We start from the raw sequence: 17,496 nt of genomic DNA on the forward strand, positions 1-17,496 counted from the left end.
CCGAATAGATATCTTGCTCTGCATGGATCAACTGGGCTGATGGGCTTACTTCTGAGCAGTATGACTATGATTCAGAACATGTGATATCACAATGAACTCTCTATTAGCAATTAAAGACTCCACTGTTCATGCCAAATGCACTCCACCTTAAATACTTTGTACATTAGGTGATAAGGGGCATGGCTTACGTGTTGAAGCTGACGCAAGTCAAGCAAAAGAATCCAAATACTGAATACACACCTTACACACCAGCATAATCAAACAGTTGGCATTGTACACCACAAGTAATCAAATAGAGCAATAACTGCTTTGAATAAAGAAATGAATAACATTTACAGTTATTGAAGAAAACCTCTGGCACAAGAATGACTTCACCCAGCATTAGTTGCATTTAATATTGGTGAATCTGAAAGTTGAGTTTGTATCCATTGGAGTCGAGGAGCTCTGAGTTGCTCCCTACCAGATCTTCAATGATTTTAACAGAAAGGACGTGCACTTTTCCTCCAGTGAAATAACCTCAAATTAGGGGTTAGTTTTCAAAAAGCGAAGTCACCCACTTACAGACAAGGTGAATATTTCCTGTCTGAGGATCATAATCTTTGGAACTCTCTTCTTCAAATGACAATGGAAGCAGAGACCTTGAATACATTTTGGCAGAGGCAGACAGACTCTGGATGAATAGGGGTGAAAGGTTACTATGGGTCAAGATTACAAAACTGCAGGGCCAAAATTGCAATCACGTAAGCCGCAATCCTATTAACAGGTAGAGCATGTTTGAGAGGCTGAATGGCCTACACCAAATTTGTATGTTAAATTTCCAAATAAAGCAAGATTACTCTGCTGATCTGTCCAAGTCATTTTCAACAAAGACGAATAAAAAGTAATAAATTCACAGCATGAACTTAACATTCCTGAGAAATAACCTTTTACAATGCTAGAGTTCAGATGAATAAACATGTCAAAGAGAACCTTGGCCACTTATATTAGTTCACTTGAGAGTCCAAGACCAAAGGCTTCTTGAACTCAAGACTGCTGGCTTTAAATGCGTGACTTGTTGTGATGCTAGTGAAACGAGGAGGCCATTCAAGTTCTCAGGCAGGTTCCAGCACTGCCAACCCTACAAATGATTCACACTCTTTTATGTCCTTCCCCAACAAAAACTATTGATAACAAAAATTCCACATTGATACCTAAAATCCACCAAGTTTCAAGGATAGAATTCCAAAAGTTCCATTACAACCATGTCAATAATTCAGAAGAACTTCAATGTTCAAAAGTACTTCACAGCTAAAACTTGTGAAAATGCTATGTGTTTCCTTTCCTCTCAGGACTTCAACCCCTTGTTCTAACTTCCTTTGATTATAATCTATTCACATTTCAAGCAGGCCAATGAAGATCAATATTCAGATTAAAATTCAATTAATTTCAAGGAAGAAGCTAAGTTCATTCAACTATCTTTGCAATTTCACTTGTAAATCAATCTTTCTTTGCAAACTTCTAGTTGAAAGCTAAAGTTCTAACAGCTTTTCATATTTTGATACCTATACAAAATCAAAAATTCTTTAGTGTTATGAATCTGATTCACATTGTCATGCCCTCTGCACAAGTTAGCTCCCCAGCTCAATGCATCTTGCACTAACTGAAAGATGTGACGTGCTTTGTAATGCTTTAAAAGGAAGCTTTAAAAGAAAAGTTGAAAAAAACTGCAAATTCTGTAAATAAAAATAGTGGCTCAATTTCAGGCAGCGTCTACAGAAAGAGCAGTTAACATTTCAGCTTTGTAAAAAGCCAACAAAAATTTACATACCCTGCTGACACATTATTCTCATTCCAATCTGTAACGAGATTACAATGAGTGCTAGATTTCAAAATTCAAAGTAAATTTATTATCCATGTATACGTATGTCACCAAATACTATCCTGTGATTCATTTTCTTGCAGGCATTCACAGAAAAAAAAGAATCAGTGAAAATAACACTCACACAAGCAATCAACATGCAAAAGACAAACTGCAAATACAAAAAAATTATAATGAGTGAGTAATGCAGAGAATGAGATATAGAGTCCTTGAAGTCGGTGCATGGGTTGTGTTCAGTGATCATTTTAGGGTTGTGCTGATTCAGGAAGTTCTACCAAGTTCAGGAGCTGTTCTTGAACCTGGTGGTATGTGACCTCAAACACCTTTAACTTCTCCCCAATGGTAGTAGCAAGAAGAAAGCATAGCTTGATTGATGAGGACCCTTGATGAAAGATGGTGCTTTCTTGCGGCAGCGCTCCTCGTAAATGTGCTCAGTGGTGGGAAGAGCTTTTCCTGTGATGGACAGGGCTGTATCCATTTTTGTAGGCTTTTCCATTCTCCGACACTGCTGTTTCCACAACAGGCACGATGTAACCAGTCAGAATATTGGGCATCTGCAGAAGTTTGTCAAAGTTTTAGATGACATGCAGAATCTGTGCAAGGTTTTAAGGCGGCAGAGGTGCTGCTGCAGATTCTTAGAACATGAAATACCACACGTCACTTAAGCAAGAAGTTTTACCAGCGTTTAAAGAGAAACAGCAAAATGCTTCCAGACGATGATTTGCAAAAAGATGTCATGTTAATCATTTTAAAGTATTGAAATTATACAAGTTAATGAAAATCACCTATCAGGTTCCATGCAATTACAGAATACAAGCAATCACTGAATCAGCATTTTACAGCACTAAACATATCATTTCAGTTCAATGTGTCCAACCAAATGAAAAGGTGTTTGTCCCACTTCCAAGTCTCAGTTCCAAACATCATGCATACAACTATCTTTCAAATGTGATTAATGTTTTATCCTACACTATTTTAAAAGCCAGTGTATGTAATCATGATGAAATGAATGTCTATTTGAACAAAATTATACACAAAACTAGTTGTTACATAACTGATAATTCAGTAGCAAACTACAACAAATAAGCCAATGACATTAAATACATTTTCAAATAAGGCTGCTTCACAACAAATTTTAAAATTTCCAGGAGTAGAAAAAAAGCTCACCATGGGGCAATTCACATTGAACCTATTTACCAATATCATGACCAAACTAGGTTCTATTGGAATGAGCTAAGGAAAATATCTTTAGCGAAATAAGCAGTGATTTCCAAAAAAAGAAATTGTGGTTTAATCCTCGACTGGTAGAGTGGCAATCAGTAATTCATTTCATTGTCTCTAACTATTTTTAGACCTTTCACCAAGGCATTCAAATTAGATGAACTAATGCGGCACAATTCATTTCTTTGCCATAAGAAATGTTGCAAACTGCAAGTGTGAAGTGGGTTTGATTTGCATCCAGTCCTCTCACTCGTCTCATAGTGGCCTCCAACTGCAAAGAGATGTACGTGGATGGTAATTATAACAGCCTACTTTTAGCAAGGCAGAGTTGGCGTGATTGAATGCAAGTCAAATCTGCCTTTCCTGCAGAAAGTTATACAGCATGGGAACAGGCTATTTTACTCAAAGAGTAGCAGCAACCATCGAGCACCCATCCACAATACCATCAAGTCCCTTCAGATTCTACCACACTATGCTCAATTTATGGTATCCAAAGAAATTCCCAATCCACATCTTTGGCAGGAAATTGGAGAAAGCCATAGGGAAGCCGCATGGACACATGGAGAACGTGCAAACTCCACACAGTCAACAGCCAGGGCCAAGACTGAGCAGGGGTTTGCAGATATTGTGAGGCAGCCAGTACACTTTTCTCCAGACTAACCTTAAATGAATAGAAGCAAAAATCACTCTCAGGTCCTTCGGGTACAGAGATGGTGCAGTGTTTAAGTAGACCGAAGTTCAAGTCCAACCACAGCAGCTGTTGAACTTGAATTCAGTTAATAATTTGGAATTTAATGAAAGCAAATGAGTAAAGGCAACAAAACTACCAGACTGTTGTAAAAACACACTTGGTTCACTTATGCCCTCAAGAAAGCTGTCATCCTTATTTAGTCTAACCTATATGTTAATTCAGATCCATCTATGCATTTAAACGCCCTCCGTGAACTGGCTGAGCAAACTACTCACCTCCATATTTGGACGGTGGCAGTTCAAGGCAGCAACTCAGCACACTGCGGGACAGCAGGTAGTGCAGGTGCTTCTCGTGCCCCTAATTAACTCCGAGTTTCAGAGTTACCTGCGCGGAGTTTGAATACTCTCCTCATCACCGAGTGGATTCCTTCCAGTTCCATTACACACCTCACAGATGTGCAGGTTGGTAGATCAGGTGACTACTGTACATTACTGATGCATAGATGAGTGGTGGAATCTGATGGTAATGTGGGAAAGAGTAAAATGGACAATGCAGTATTATTGTAAAAGTGTGCCTTTGGGCCAAAAGTTGACAGAGACCCCCTGGTTTCCTTGGCTGTGCAAGTCTAGGGAAGACCCTCTCTGGTCCCTCCAAACTCGAGAGATTGAGACGGCTCTTCCACCACAAACCCCAGTTTGTGTGGATGCTGTGTAATTTGCTCCCCTGTAACGAATTTCCCCCGGGATCAATAAAGTATGACCATGAAATTAGTGCCACAAAATAACAGACAGCACACTGCATACAATTAAAGGAATTATATTTATGAATCTTAACTAAAAGGTTAGTAAAGAAAAACAAAAGGGCACATTTTATTTAAACAGTCAAATGTGCACAAGCTGGAGCTCATCCTGAACTTCTCAGTCACTCATTCACTGGGCCCTCGGTCAACATGAAAGCACACACCACCTTCCAAACGTCGCTCACAATCCATCTCGAACAAACAGGTCTTATCCTACGACCAGCTCTCCCCAGCGTCTTCTCTCTTCATCTCCCTCTCAACAAAAGCCCCAAGCCCAACCTTAGTGTCCCTCACCAGAGAAACCTCCCCTCAGTTCTACCATCCGAATTGGATGGCACACATTTCTCCTTATCCCTCAACTTCAACAATCATCCAAACAAGCTGACAGCAGAACAGACCGCTCTTACCGAACTGACAAATGAAATACATACAGCATAATAGCAAAAATATGAACCAGGGCATTAAACTTATTTCTATGCTCATCTGACACCATGACTTGTCCAAAGGCCACTGAGTCAAATTTATTGTCATTTAACTATATAAGTGTATGCCAAACAAGACAATGTTTCTCCAAACAAGAGTGTACAGCACTGTAATAACACAAGGATGAAAATTACAGATGAAGTACACATAAATAAACTGAAGTGCATAAATTAAACATTGTAAGGTACAGAACAGATTAACCAGTGACACTTTGTGAAGCACTGAGTTCAGAAAACTCATGGCCTGTGGGCAAAAAAAATTGTTTCCCATCCTGACCATTCCTATTTTTATGCAGCGTCTCGTGACTGATGGTTGAAAGTTTAAGAGGATGTTGGATGGATGGGTGGGAGCTTTTCTAATAAGTGCCCCCAATGGATGGAAGAGAGACCCCTTTGATATCCTCCCAGTAATTTGTAGGGACTTATTCAGCTGCTCCCGTGCCAGACGCTCAGGACACTCTCAATGATGCTCCTGTAAAATTCAGTTTAGATGAGGTGGGGGGGAGGGGGGAGCCTCACTTTACCCAATCTCCTTAGGAAGCACTGCTGTGCCTTCTTGTTCAGGGAGATGATATTAAGGAACAAAGTAAGATCATTCGTGATATGAACTCCCAGGAACTTGGTGCATTTAACTTTCTCCAAGGAGGAGCCATATATTCGTGGATGGGTGGTTCATCTGCACCTTCCTGAAGTCCAATAATTTCCGCTGTCTTTTCCAATTAGGAAAGAGCAATAAATGAATGCGCTCTTCCAACCTGCTCCGTCGTAGTCCTTGCACTTGTCAACTTGCAATGCATTTTCTCTGCAACTCAACTCTGCATTGTATTCTATCCACTGTCTCTACGTGATTAGTCATAGTCATACTTTATTGATCCCGAGGGAAGTTGGTTTTCATTACAGTTGCACCATAAATAATAAATAATAGTAACACCATAAATAGTTAAATAGTAATATGTAAATTATGCCAGGAAATAAGTCCAGGACCAACCTATCGGCTCAGGGTGTCTGACCATCCAAGGGAGGAGTTGTAAAGTTTGATGGCCGCAGGCAGGAATGACTTCCTATGACGCTCTGTGCTGCATCTCGGTGGAATGAGTCTCTGGCTGAATGTACTCCTGTGCCCAACCAGTACATTATATAGTGGATGGGAGACATTGTCCAAGATGGCATGCAACTTGGACAGCTTCCTCTTTTCAGACACCACCGTCAGAGTCCAGTTCCATCCCAACATCATCACTGGCCTTACGAATGAGTTTGTTGATTCTGTTGGTGTCTGCTACCCTCAGCCTGCTGCCCCAACACACAACAGCAAACATGATAGCACTAGCCACCACAGACTCGTAGAACATCCTCAGCATCGTCCGGCAGATCTTAAAGGACCTCAGTCTCCTCAGGAAATAGAGATGGCTCTGACCCTTCTTGTAGACAGCCTCAGTGTTCTTTGACCAGCCCAGTTTTTTGTCAATTTGTATCCCCAGGTATTTGTAATCCTCCACCATGTCCACCCTGACCCCCTGGATGGAAACAGGGGTCATCGGTACCTTAACTCTCCTCAGGACTACCACCAGCTCCTTAGTCTTTTTCACATTAAGCTGCAGATAATTCTGCTCACACCATGTGACAAAGTTTCCTACCATAGCCCTGTACTCAGCCTCATCTCCCTTGCTGATGCATCCAACTATGGCAGAGTCATCCGAAAACTTCTGAAGATGACAAGAGTCTATCTGGTAGTTGAAGTCTGAGGTGTAACTGGTGAAGAGAAAGGGAGACAAGACAGTCCCCTGTGGAGCCCCAGTGCTGCTGATCACTCTGTTGGACACACAGTGTTGCAAGCACACGTACTGTGGTCTGCCAGTCAGATAATCAAGAATCCATGTGACATTACATATGACATGATGTGTCTTGGATTGTAAAACAAAAAGCTTCTTGCTTCATCTCAGTACATGTGACAACAGCAAACCAGTACCAATTTTCCCACAATGGATGGCATTGGATAGTAGCACCACACACAATTCCTGCAATCTCCGTTCAAGCCTGATCTTAGCAGAGTTCACATGCTCTCCCTGTGATTGGAACAGTTACCAACAACCCTCCCAGGTTCCCCTGGTTTCTCTCATATCCCAAAGGCAGGCCAGTGGATCAGTTTATTGGCTACTGCAAGTTTCCCAAGAGTAGGTAGGTGAGAATCGGGGTAAACAAAAGGGCACAAGAGAGAATAGGCTACAGTGAAATAAGTGAGGGAATCAGATAGATGGGATTGCTCCAAGAGTTGACGTGAAATCAACGGGTCAAATATGCTCCATCTAGGTCACAAGAACATTTCAGAGGGTCCTATTACCAAAACTAATAAAATGTTCTCATGCAAATTAATGTTACTGACTGTTAAAGAACAAAGGTGGTATACTGATGAATGAAGGAATACTCTTGACAACTATGTTTATGGGAATTTATTTCTAATCTAGCATGCTTGATCCAGCAATTCAGTGTCACACTACGTTTCCCCACTAGATTAGAAAGTTTTACACACATTCAAGGATTGGCAATATACTCTCTTACTGAAACCAGTATGTCTCTTCTTCCATGAAAAGCAACACACAGCATATTTCATGTTGGTGGGGTGGTCCCCTGATAATTAGGGCATAATTGTCATATTTGAGAATTCTATCCTGCACAGTAAGTGTAGGTGTACCTGCAAAAGACTACCTTTTTGCAATTTTTGAGATGAAAACCAACTTTAATTTCAAGAAACTGTAGGTGAAAGAGAGAGTAGAGCCTAAAAGTTCAAGTGAAAGTTTACAAATCCCATCTGGCAGAAATGTAATCCAGCCCACCCAAGTGGGTAAACTATCAGATTCTGGGTCTTCAGAATTTTAAGGCAGTAAAATGAATATTTAGATTAGCAACCCATCTGTAATTTTATAAGTTAATTCACAACTCCATTAAAACATAATCGCAGCAAATAATTGCCACAACAAAACAAGCCCAGGAGTACAACTAAGTATCCATTAGAAAACTTATATAATTTCAAAACCAATAATTACATTTAAACAGAACTTTGCACAGAATAATACTAAAGCATTGATAAAATTTCTACTCTCCATATAAAAACAAAGATAGTAGTATTGGAGAAAACAGCCTTAAATGTTACAAAATTGGAAGTCTTTCCTGCAAAACAAAGACATAAGGAATATTTTAGTAAATTAAAGAGAGATTAAACTGGGTGGTTGTGAAGAAATTATTAAAATAGCCGCTAGCAAATCTATTAATTCTGTTTAAATTTGCCTTTGGTAGCATTATGTAGAGAAATTCTTTCTTAATTTTTAAAATTGATTTGCTAGTAATTATAACCTAACTCAAGGGGTGGACTGGATGGAACGCAGATTTTACAACTCACGCAAAATTCCATTCCATTTATTTGTATGTCATGTGCAATCAGGGTGGCTGTACAAATATAGAAATACATGTAAACTAGTCAATTCCCCAATGAGCAGATTAGGTTAAAGAATTCCTTGGTGTACTGAAAGGGACTTGAAATGAGGGGTTTTTTTAACACTTTAGATTTTCTCTAAAAATTTACTCATTGTGCCAGGAGCAAAAATAAAAACCAAAAATACAGGAAAGGCAACATATTGAAGTCAATAGAGACCAATTTTGCCAAACTACCTGTTGCATCTCATTCTGTTTAAAGTCTTCACTGTGCAAACACTGCACAATGTGTCCCCAACCTAATATATTAACATTAAAATGATGCAATAAAACAATAACAAATATTAACTAATCTTTCATTCAATCAATTTAAATCAGGGGTGATATGAAAAATTAAGTAATCTCTGAATGTGCCCCTTGAAAGTCCTTCGTGTTCGAAGGCGTTCAACACACAAAATGCAGGAGGACCTGAGCAGGTTAGGCAGCATCTATTGAGAGGAATAACGAGGCAATGTTTCAGGCCTGAAGAGTTCCGGCCGGAAACACTAACTCTCTAGTCTTGCAGAGTCCCTCCAACATTTTGTGGGTGTTTTTCTCTGGATTTCCTTCATCTGTAGAATCTTGAGTCAATGGCAATTAAACTGTTGAGTCAGTCTTTCATGGCTCAGATGTTTTCCAATGTGAAGATTTTGAAAAGTCATTGAAGAGAATGCAATATGCAGATCTATGTTTTAATACAATTTTAATTCGATATCTTTAACACCTCTGTGTTTACTTGTAAGTCATGGTATGAATGGACCAAAAATCCACAGTAGCAAAGTTAATAGCCCCTTTTTTTTAAATATTCTGGTAAAATTGAAAATTGCACATTGCAAGCTTGAGCTACTGCTTTATCAAGGCAATACAATGGATTCTCTGTACAGAACACTGATTCTGTAACAAGTTAAATCAATTACATAATATCCAGCATTTTATGCATACTTGAAGCCGTTGAACCCGCGAGAAGAAAACGTTAAGTGTGCACGAGATTGTTGCGCAGTTTCCAGCCTGTGCTAAATTAATACCGAATAAAACTTCTAATTTTTTGCTTTAATCCTTAATTCCTCCACTGCCAAGGGAAAAAAGCTGAGCAGTTTGTTAAAATCATGGATACTTAATTATTTAAACAGCATTATAACTAGTCTGCAAAGTAATAAGCCACTTTGGATTACTAATTTGAACAACTCTGACATCGAAATGATAATGAAACAGAACAAAAACAGACGGAACCTAAAGAATCCCTCCCCCCCCCCCGCCCATTTAAAAAGGTGTATACAGTATTCCATCTTCTGGATCTGAATGTAACAATGATGAACGTCTTGCGTCGGCACATTAGCTGAGTACTTCATTAGTGAGGAGGGGGAGGGGGAGGGGGAGGGGTGGGTTGCTACCTTGTTGATCAGGAGATTAATCGAGGAACTATTTAAAAAGACTGCATCTCGGCTTGACAGGTCGCGCCTCTCCAGTTCAAACTATACAAAGAGAACCGTTAGATCTGCCAGGCGAAACGGAACATCTCTGCACAAGTGTGCTTCTGGAGCTCAGAATAGAAATAAGAAACTTTGGCAACGACTTTTGATTGTTCTTTTAACACTATACAGCATTGCTCTTTCCTCAGTCCCCCTCCACTCTCCCCCACCCCCAAAGTTGTTTTCGCCGGTTAAGCTATAAATATTAAGTGCTTTATATATAATTGTACCTTTTGGTCCACGATAGAGCAGACGAGATCCTTGACGGCAGAGAGAGAGATGTCCTGTGCTTCGATGGTCACCGGCTCGCGAGTCAGGCCGATCTGCAGAAGGAAGGAGACGCCGTTGAAGGATCCCCGGGAATTGGTGGGACTCGGGGCGCTCAGGCTCCCATTGGAAACCCGGCCCGAGAGCGCAGCAGTGGCCGGCGGCGGCGGCGACAGCGACGGCGTGGGCGAAGAGGCGGGCAGCGGCAACGCGGACGGCAGCAATCTCTGGGACACGGGAGGAGACGAGTTGCTGTTGGTTGACATCTGGCTGGCTCCCCGGCGATGAATTTCCACTCTGAAACTTCCAGCGTTGCAACAAAAACAAAAACAGAAGAAACAGGGCAGCGGTCCAAGCAAGCCACTTTCCCAAAGGTTTACTGAGGCGGGACTAGGTTTGCACTCCGGCGGCCTGCCATTTGCCGTCAAGTTTGTTCAGCGACAGCACTCTCCTGATATCTCACTCATGTTCCCCCTCCCCTCTCTCCGCTCTTCTCTCCCTGTACTTTCAATCCGCCGTCACAGACGCTCAGTCCGTCACCGGAAATGCTCTGCAAAAGAGGAAAAAAAGAGAGGGGGCGGCTCGTTGAATAGATGCTTTTTAGATACGTTACCAACTTTCCGACATGTGCATCCAGCAACAAAAGGGGGGGGGGGAGAAAAAGAAAGTGCAAATATATATGATTTATTTTAGGGCGCCTGCATTCACCGACTGGGAGATTTTGATGTTTCCCTTCTAATGGAAGAAGTTAGTGTTGGAAATCATTTGTTTTCAACTGCGTAGGATGGGTAACCGCCACAAAACGGGCAGCCCCTCACTATTCCCGAGAAGGGAAATTCGAACGGTGTTACTTGGGCCAAACGGTCCTAAATCGCTAATATCCGTTCATCTCCATTCACATTACTACTGGCGTGCTGCTGTGTTTCCGACTCATTTTTCTCCCCCAAGGGCTCGATGATCTCGGATGGCTCGCCGAGTTTGCCCGGAAACATTTATCGCTAAATGCGCAAGGATCTGATGACACCAATCGTAAAACAAACCATCAGTTAGCAAACCACAGGGGTCCCCGTTGCGCCTGACACACAAACAGCTGCTTTCAACTGCAGATCCATAATAACAGTACTGGGTGGTTAGTGGAGGTTACTGCAGTAGTGGAATTTAATCTCCATCCAGCTGGACACAGTTGTGCCAATCGCTGATACGGTGTGTGATAGCATCCCGCACGGAAAAGTGAATATTGACATCCACAGGGACGTACCGATGCATCTTAACTAACGGGATCCTAAAGGCGATTCCAATCCCAAAATGAACTCTACTCCAAAATGCTGGAGGAACGCAGCAGGTCAGGCAGCATTTATGGAGGGGAATGAACTGCTCAAAGTTCATAAACTGGGTGGTACCCTGCAGACAGCAACAATTTATAGTACAGTGGCGGTCACGCGTAACAGGTACTAAAATGTTCACATACAGACACAATGCCTGTTACTTGCAGAGTGTAAAAGTAGTGCAAGAAAATCGGATTACTGTATTAGTTCAAATTAAACAGTTATTACTGGCATGGGCACAATGTGGCCAATAGTTTAACCTCCACAAATACACGTTACATTATTCCATGAAAACAGAATTTAGAAAATGTCTAACTGTTCTAATTTTGCTGACATAACGATTTTAGAAACTGTATTTTCAATAAGAAATGTCAAGTTGTCCATACAAGTTGTAAAATTGGTTCGCTCCATCATGGGCCTCCATAGTATCCAAGACATCTTCAAGGAGCGGTCTATTATAAAGGACTCCCATCACCCAGGACATGCCCTCTTCTCATTGTTACCGTCAGGAAGGAGGTACAGAAACCTGAAGGCACACACGCAGAGGTTCAGGAACAGCTTCTTCCCTTCTACCATCCGATTTTTAACTGGACATTGAACCCATGAACACAACTTCACTACTTTTCTTTTTAATTTGTTTTTGCACTAATTTAAGTATTTGATATACTGTACATATATACATTTACTGAAATTCAGTTTTTTTCTGTATTATCGAGTACTGCTGCCGCAAAGTTAAAATTCACGACATATGCCGGTGATACTAAACCTGATTCTGAAGTACCTGTACTGACAACCGAAGACACACTTTGTTTTAATGTCGTAGGGCTACTGACCCTGTAACGCCACAATTACCTACATATTCCTTTATAAACCACGTATCAGAGTCGGGACGATAAGAAGTAGTAAAAAAACCAGCATCGACTGGGTTCCATGCGCCTCTCCCATTTGATGGAAAGAGAACCACAACACAACAGGGGTCACAAACCCCAGTGATTGCACCAGTCTTAAGCTGAGAGGGGTGAGACTGCTAGCGCGATACTCGGTAGGCTACAAGCAACACTGCTAAGCCGATTCCTGAATTTAGCAGTCACTTGTGCAATACGTCCTCCACTTTGCGGAATTACGGATCACACCCTAAACTACACAACACAGTGCTTACATAACTTCAACACTTCTCATACAGGTAAAGTTTTAAAAAGAAAACCCATTCCGGAATAATATTGATAGGGAATAAAAGATTCATCATATTGGAAAACTAAAGCAAGAAAATAAAACTTCACTGAGCATCTAGGGAACATATCCTTAGGGAAGCCCTAATTTGGAAAGTCCTGCAAATTTCTCTTTGCAAAGACGCAGCCAATGGATATTAATCGTTGCATTAGACGCAAACATCATCACGAGAAAATTGTAAATACTTAATTACTGACAATCTAATAATTCTCCACTAGTGGCTTCATCTTATTTTAATAGTTTATATAAAAAGTTAGATAATTACCAACAAATTTGCATGTAGATTTGGAACAAATTGGCCCACCGTGGTGTAAAGAATCCCAATAGGCAAGTAACTTTGTTGTAATGGTCTGTTTAAGTCAAAAAACTTTCAACTATATCTAAAAAAGTGAATAATAAGTATTTACGATGGAACTCTTGGCAGTACTGTGCCCGACTATTCTTCTTTGTTGATCTAAAGGTTAAATTAATTAAAATATTTCTAGCATATAATATTATGGAACCATGTTATTCCTTCTTACATTATATAATTGCCGTACTGTGGTCTTTATATAATACTCATAAGGGCAAGACGACACGATTGCTTTTGGTCTCACAGCGGCGTTAATTATTTTAGGAAACAGTAACTGTAACGAAGAGTGTACCATGACATTTCACATCGCCAATTTGCAAATACCGATATGAGAAATACTCCAATTATTTTTCTTGAAAGGGCCATAGGTGCCCCGGAGACGCCCACTCCCAACTTTTACCAATGGAACACTCCGTTATTCCACTGGGATTTCCCCAAATGGGTCGTCACACTAAAAGCAGCAAGTCAAGTTACAATTTGAGCTGTTTACTTGGTTCAATGAAAGGCAAGGACGAATGGATGTCTACATTTCAGTTATGTGAGGAACAGGGATTATGTTCTTTTAAATATAACTCGCCCTCCCTCTCCACGTCAAGCTGGAAGTGATGCTTAGTAGACGTTTTACACACACCTTTTTAATTCGACAACACACCGGGCGGAAAAGTTGCTACAGATGTTCATTATTGGTAAAACAACCAAGCTGTGATCGATTCTGTCAGAAATATACAGTGCAACGAACGATAATGCGAAACTCCTGTTGATTTCACGCCATGCTATTTGCGGCAACAAAAAGTCAGGAAAACAGAGCCGACGTTTGCATTACCTACACAGAGAAAGCCAAATTCAATTGTCCTTATACTAAAACATTGCCCATCAGCCGGGCGATAAGCACTGTTTATTCTAAGTGAGTTTTCCCAACTTCTAAACTTTATCCCTATCTATTTTACCAGTTGCAATTAGCTTCCAAATACCAGATACTCACTCTTTATGCGAGTTGCTTAAGTTTTTCTCGCACCACTTTCTGTACTCTACAATTCTGGTTCATTTCATCTGCAACTGCGTAACCACAGGACTGTTGGAGACGGGAGCAGCGGGCGTAGGTTTCGCATTGCATTCCGGGACCTGTAGTAATGTAGGGGAAGAAAGAACACCCACTCCCATACAGGCAGGAAATGAGGCACGGAAAACTTCAACTCCCAGCATCCCTTTCGGTCGGTCACGGAGACGGGCGTAACCAGCGACCCGCCACGGTGGAGATGGAGGGAAAGGGGAGGTGCAACCTCTAACGGTTTAAGACCGGGACCCTGCTCTCGGTGGTGAAACTAAGCGTCTGCTGGCCCATCACTTGAAGCGCTCGAATCCCACCACATCATGCTCGTTCATGTTCGTAATCACGGTTGCTAATGAATCGCCGAGGGGGAGGGGGATTGGAGTCAATTCCGGTCCAATAGTGAGGCTGTTTCCATGGAAACTGAAACGTAACCGGCCAGTGGGGTTGTCAATCACTGCTCGTTGTGCCCGAATAGCTCGCCCTGGGAATGCAGTAACTTTTCCTCGGGACGTCTCTTATACAATTTTTATATCGTAAAAAAAAGCTGTTCCGAGTTGAAGGCCTGAAATGTGAATATAATTTCACTTTACAGAGAGCCTGCAGAGTATTTCTTTTTGCTCTTGTTTTAGATTTCCAGCAACACCTTACCGAATACATTCCTACTTCTCTTGCTCTTTAAAAATGCTCCTCTTTACGGTGAGACTTTTCTTTACCTTCTCTTGCTCTCAGTTTTCCTTCATGGTGCACAGACATATTGGGTTAGTAAGTCCTATCCACTTGCCTTGGAACATCATATTTAATCACACCATCCTACACCCACCTGAGAAGTGTGATCACCTGGCTGTATTTCTACTCCTGGTGTATAGGCAGAAACTAAAGACTGCAGCACTGGTGGTGAGGACCAAGAAGGTGAGGTCCGAGGAGCACTCACAGGACTGCTTTGAGTCTGTGTTCAGGAATTCATCTTCGAATCTGAATGAATACTTCAAAGTTGTCACTGACTTCATCAAGACCTGTGCAGATGAGAGTGTGCCTTCAAGAACATACTGGACATATCTAAACCAAAAGCCATGGATGAACCAGAAGGTTCATAGTCTGCTGAGGACTATATCTGTGGCATTGAAGTCCGGTGATCCAGAACTATACAAGAAATTCAGGTACAACCTATGGAAGGCTATTTTAAGAGGGAAGAACAATTCCGATTGAGGTTGGAGACAGAATCAGATAGACGTCAGCTCTAGCAGGGTTTGCAGGCCATTACTTCCAACAAAGCAAAATCTTATCATCATAAATGGCTGTGATACTTCACTCCCAGATGAACAATTCTTTTTTGAAAGAGAGAATAAAACTACACCTGTGCAGCTCCCTGCAGTATCTGGTGATACTATGATCTGTCTTGGAAGCTGACGCCTGAACATCTTTCCAGAGGGTGAAGCCTCACAAGGTGTCGAGCCCTGACAGTGTACCAGGTAGGGCTCTGAAAACCTGTGCCAACCAACTGGCAGAAGTGTTCAAGGATATCTTCAATTTCTCATTGCCACAGTCAGAGGTTCCCACCTGCTTCAAAAAAGCAACAATCACAGCAGGTCCCAAGAAGAGCAGGGTGAGCTGCCTAAATGACTATTGCCTAAAGGCACTCAAATCTACTGTGATGAAGTGCTCTGAGAGGTTGGTCATAGCTAGAAGCAACTGCTGCCTAAGCTAGGGCTGGACCCACAGCAGTATGCTCATTGCCACAATAGGTCAACAGCAGATGCAATCTCACTGGCTCTCCACTTGGACTTGGGTCACCTGGACAACAGTAATACCCATGTCAGGCTGCAGCTTATTGATTAAATCTCAGCGTTCAACACAGTTACTGTATACCCTAAGTTCTAATCAACAAGCTCCAAAACCTGGGCTTCTGTAACTGAATCCTTGACTTCCTTATTGGGAGACCACAGTCTGGGCAGATCAGAAATAATGTCCTCTCCTGGCTACAATCAAGAATGGCAAACCTCTTGCTTGTGTGCTTAGCCCACTGCTCTACTCTATCCACACCCACGACAGTGTGGCCAGGCACAACTCAAACGGCATCTATAAACTTGCTGACGACACAACTATTGTTGGTAGAATTTCAGATAGTGAGAAGGCGACAGAGAGGAGTGAGATAGATCAATTGGTTGAGTGGTTTCACAACAACCTTGCACTCAGTGTCAGTAAGACCAAGAAATTGGTTGAGGACTTTAACAAGAGCAAGTTGATGGAATACACACCAGTCTTTATTGTGAGAAGATCCAGGAGTGCCCCTGTGAACTGTTTGAAGAGAGACAGAGAGAGACATTCATCATTGATGGTTGGTTTGGAAAGGAGGGAGAGACGAAGATTAACGGTTGGATTGTCACTTTAAGGCATTGGAAGTAACTTTGGATTTTTACTGAGTTTGGAGTTGGAGACAGCACCGAGCAGCTCGTAAGTTGCTATGGTGACCGAAGGTGGTGTAATTTAATGGACACTCGATGTTATGATTTTCAGCAGGTTGTTGATATTTCTTCAAGGACTTGTTGCCTGCTTGTGCATTTCCTTTGCAGACAAAGGAGGGAGGGACTCCTTGAATGACAGGTGATGCTCAGCCTGGTGAGATAAATAGGAGGTCAGATGATACAGATCTCGGACACATGATCTGGACACTGAATGAGCATTGTTGTGCCCGCACAGAAAGTGGGTTTTGGAGGATCGATCAGGCGGATCGATCCAATTGCTATTCCAACGTAGGAGAAGGAGTTGACTGGTGGGGAGTTGTCTATGTGTCCACCCTTGCTGGGGTGATAGCTCCACCACAGGAAAACCGGTCCCCCTGGTTAAAGTCACAGTCGGTGACTTGTAAAGGATTTCGGAGGACGACAAGAAGATTGACGGCATCAGCTCACCTGAAGACTCGACTCAACTCTCTCTCTCTCTCCATCACTACTCAACTAAATACCATGAACTGAACTGAACTGAACTTTACACAACATCATAAGACTGTATCTTTTTACCCCTGGACTTAAAGAAGCTTGGTTATCATACATACATTTCCACACTTACTGATTTATGTACTTTTATATATATTCATTGCTAACCTGTGTGATTTATTTACATTGATATTACTGTATTGCGTAGTTACTAATAAATGTTAGTAGTTTATAGCAATACGAGACTCCAAAGTGGTTTCTATTTCTGATGGTTTCTTTATCCCCGTCACGGGGTACGTGACATTATCAAGTGATCATCAGTAGCAAGAGTGAGTAGTTTCAAATATTTGGTG

At 41.6% G+C, this 17,496-nt stretch overlaps 1 protein-coding gene across 1 annotated transcript in view; it reads right to left on the reverse strand.

The window, feature by feature from the left end:
• prkd3 (protein kinase D3) overlaps nucleotides 1–14,311 on the reverse strand; it is a 382,928-nt gene extending 368,617 nt beyond the window's left edge. Inside the window, exons 1-2 of the mRNA XM_072264891.1 lie at nucleotides 14,142–14,311; nucleotides 10,216–10,802 (exon numbers count right to left, since the gene is read on the reverse strand). Coding sequence (XP_072120992.1) covers nucleotides 10,216–10,518 — 303 coding nt within the window. The 5' untranslated portion in view covers nucleotides 10,519–10,802; nucleotides 14,142–14,311. The remainder of the gene's footprint in view (nucleotides 1–10,215; nucleotides 10,803–14,141) is intronic.
• Between the last annotated feature and the right edge of the window lie 3,185 nt (nucleotides 14,312–17,496).

The sequence above is a fragment of the Mobula birostris genome, chromosome 8 (assembly GCF_030028105.1).
Source record: "Mobula birostris isolate sMobBir1 chromosome 8, sMobBir1.hap1, whole genome shotgun sequence".
NCBI classification, from domain to species: Eukaryota; Metazoa; Chordata; class Chondrichthyes; order Myliobatiformes; family Myliobatidae; genus Mobula; species Mobula birostris.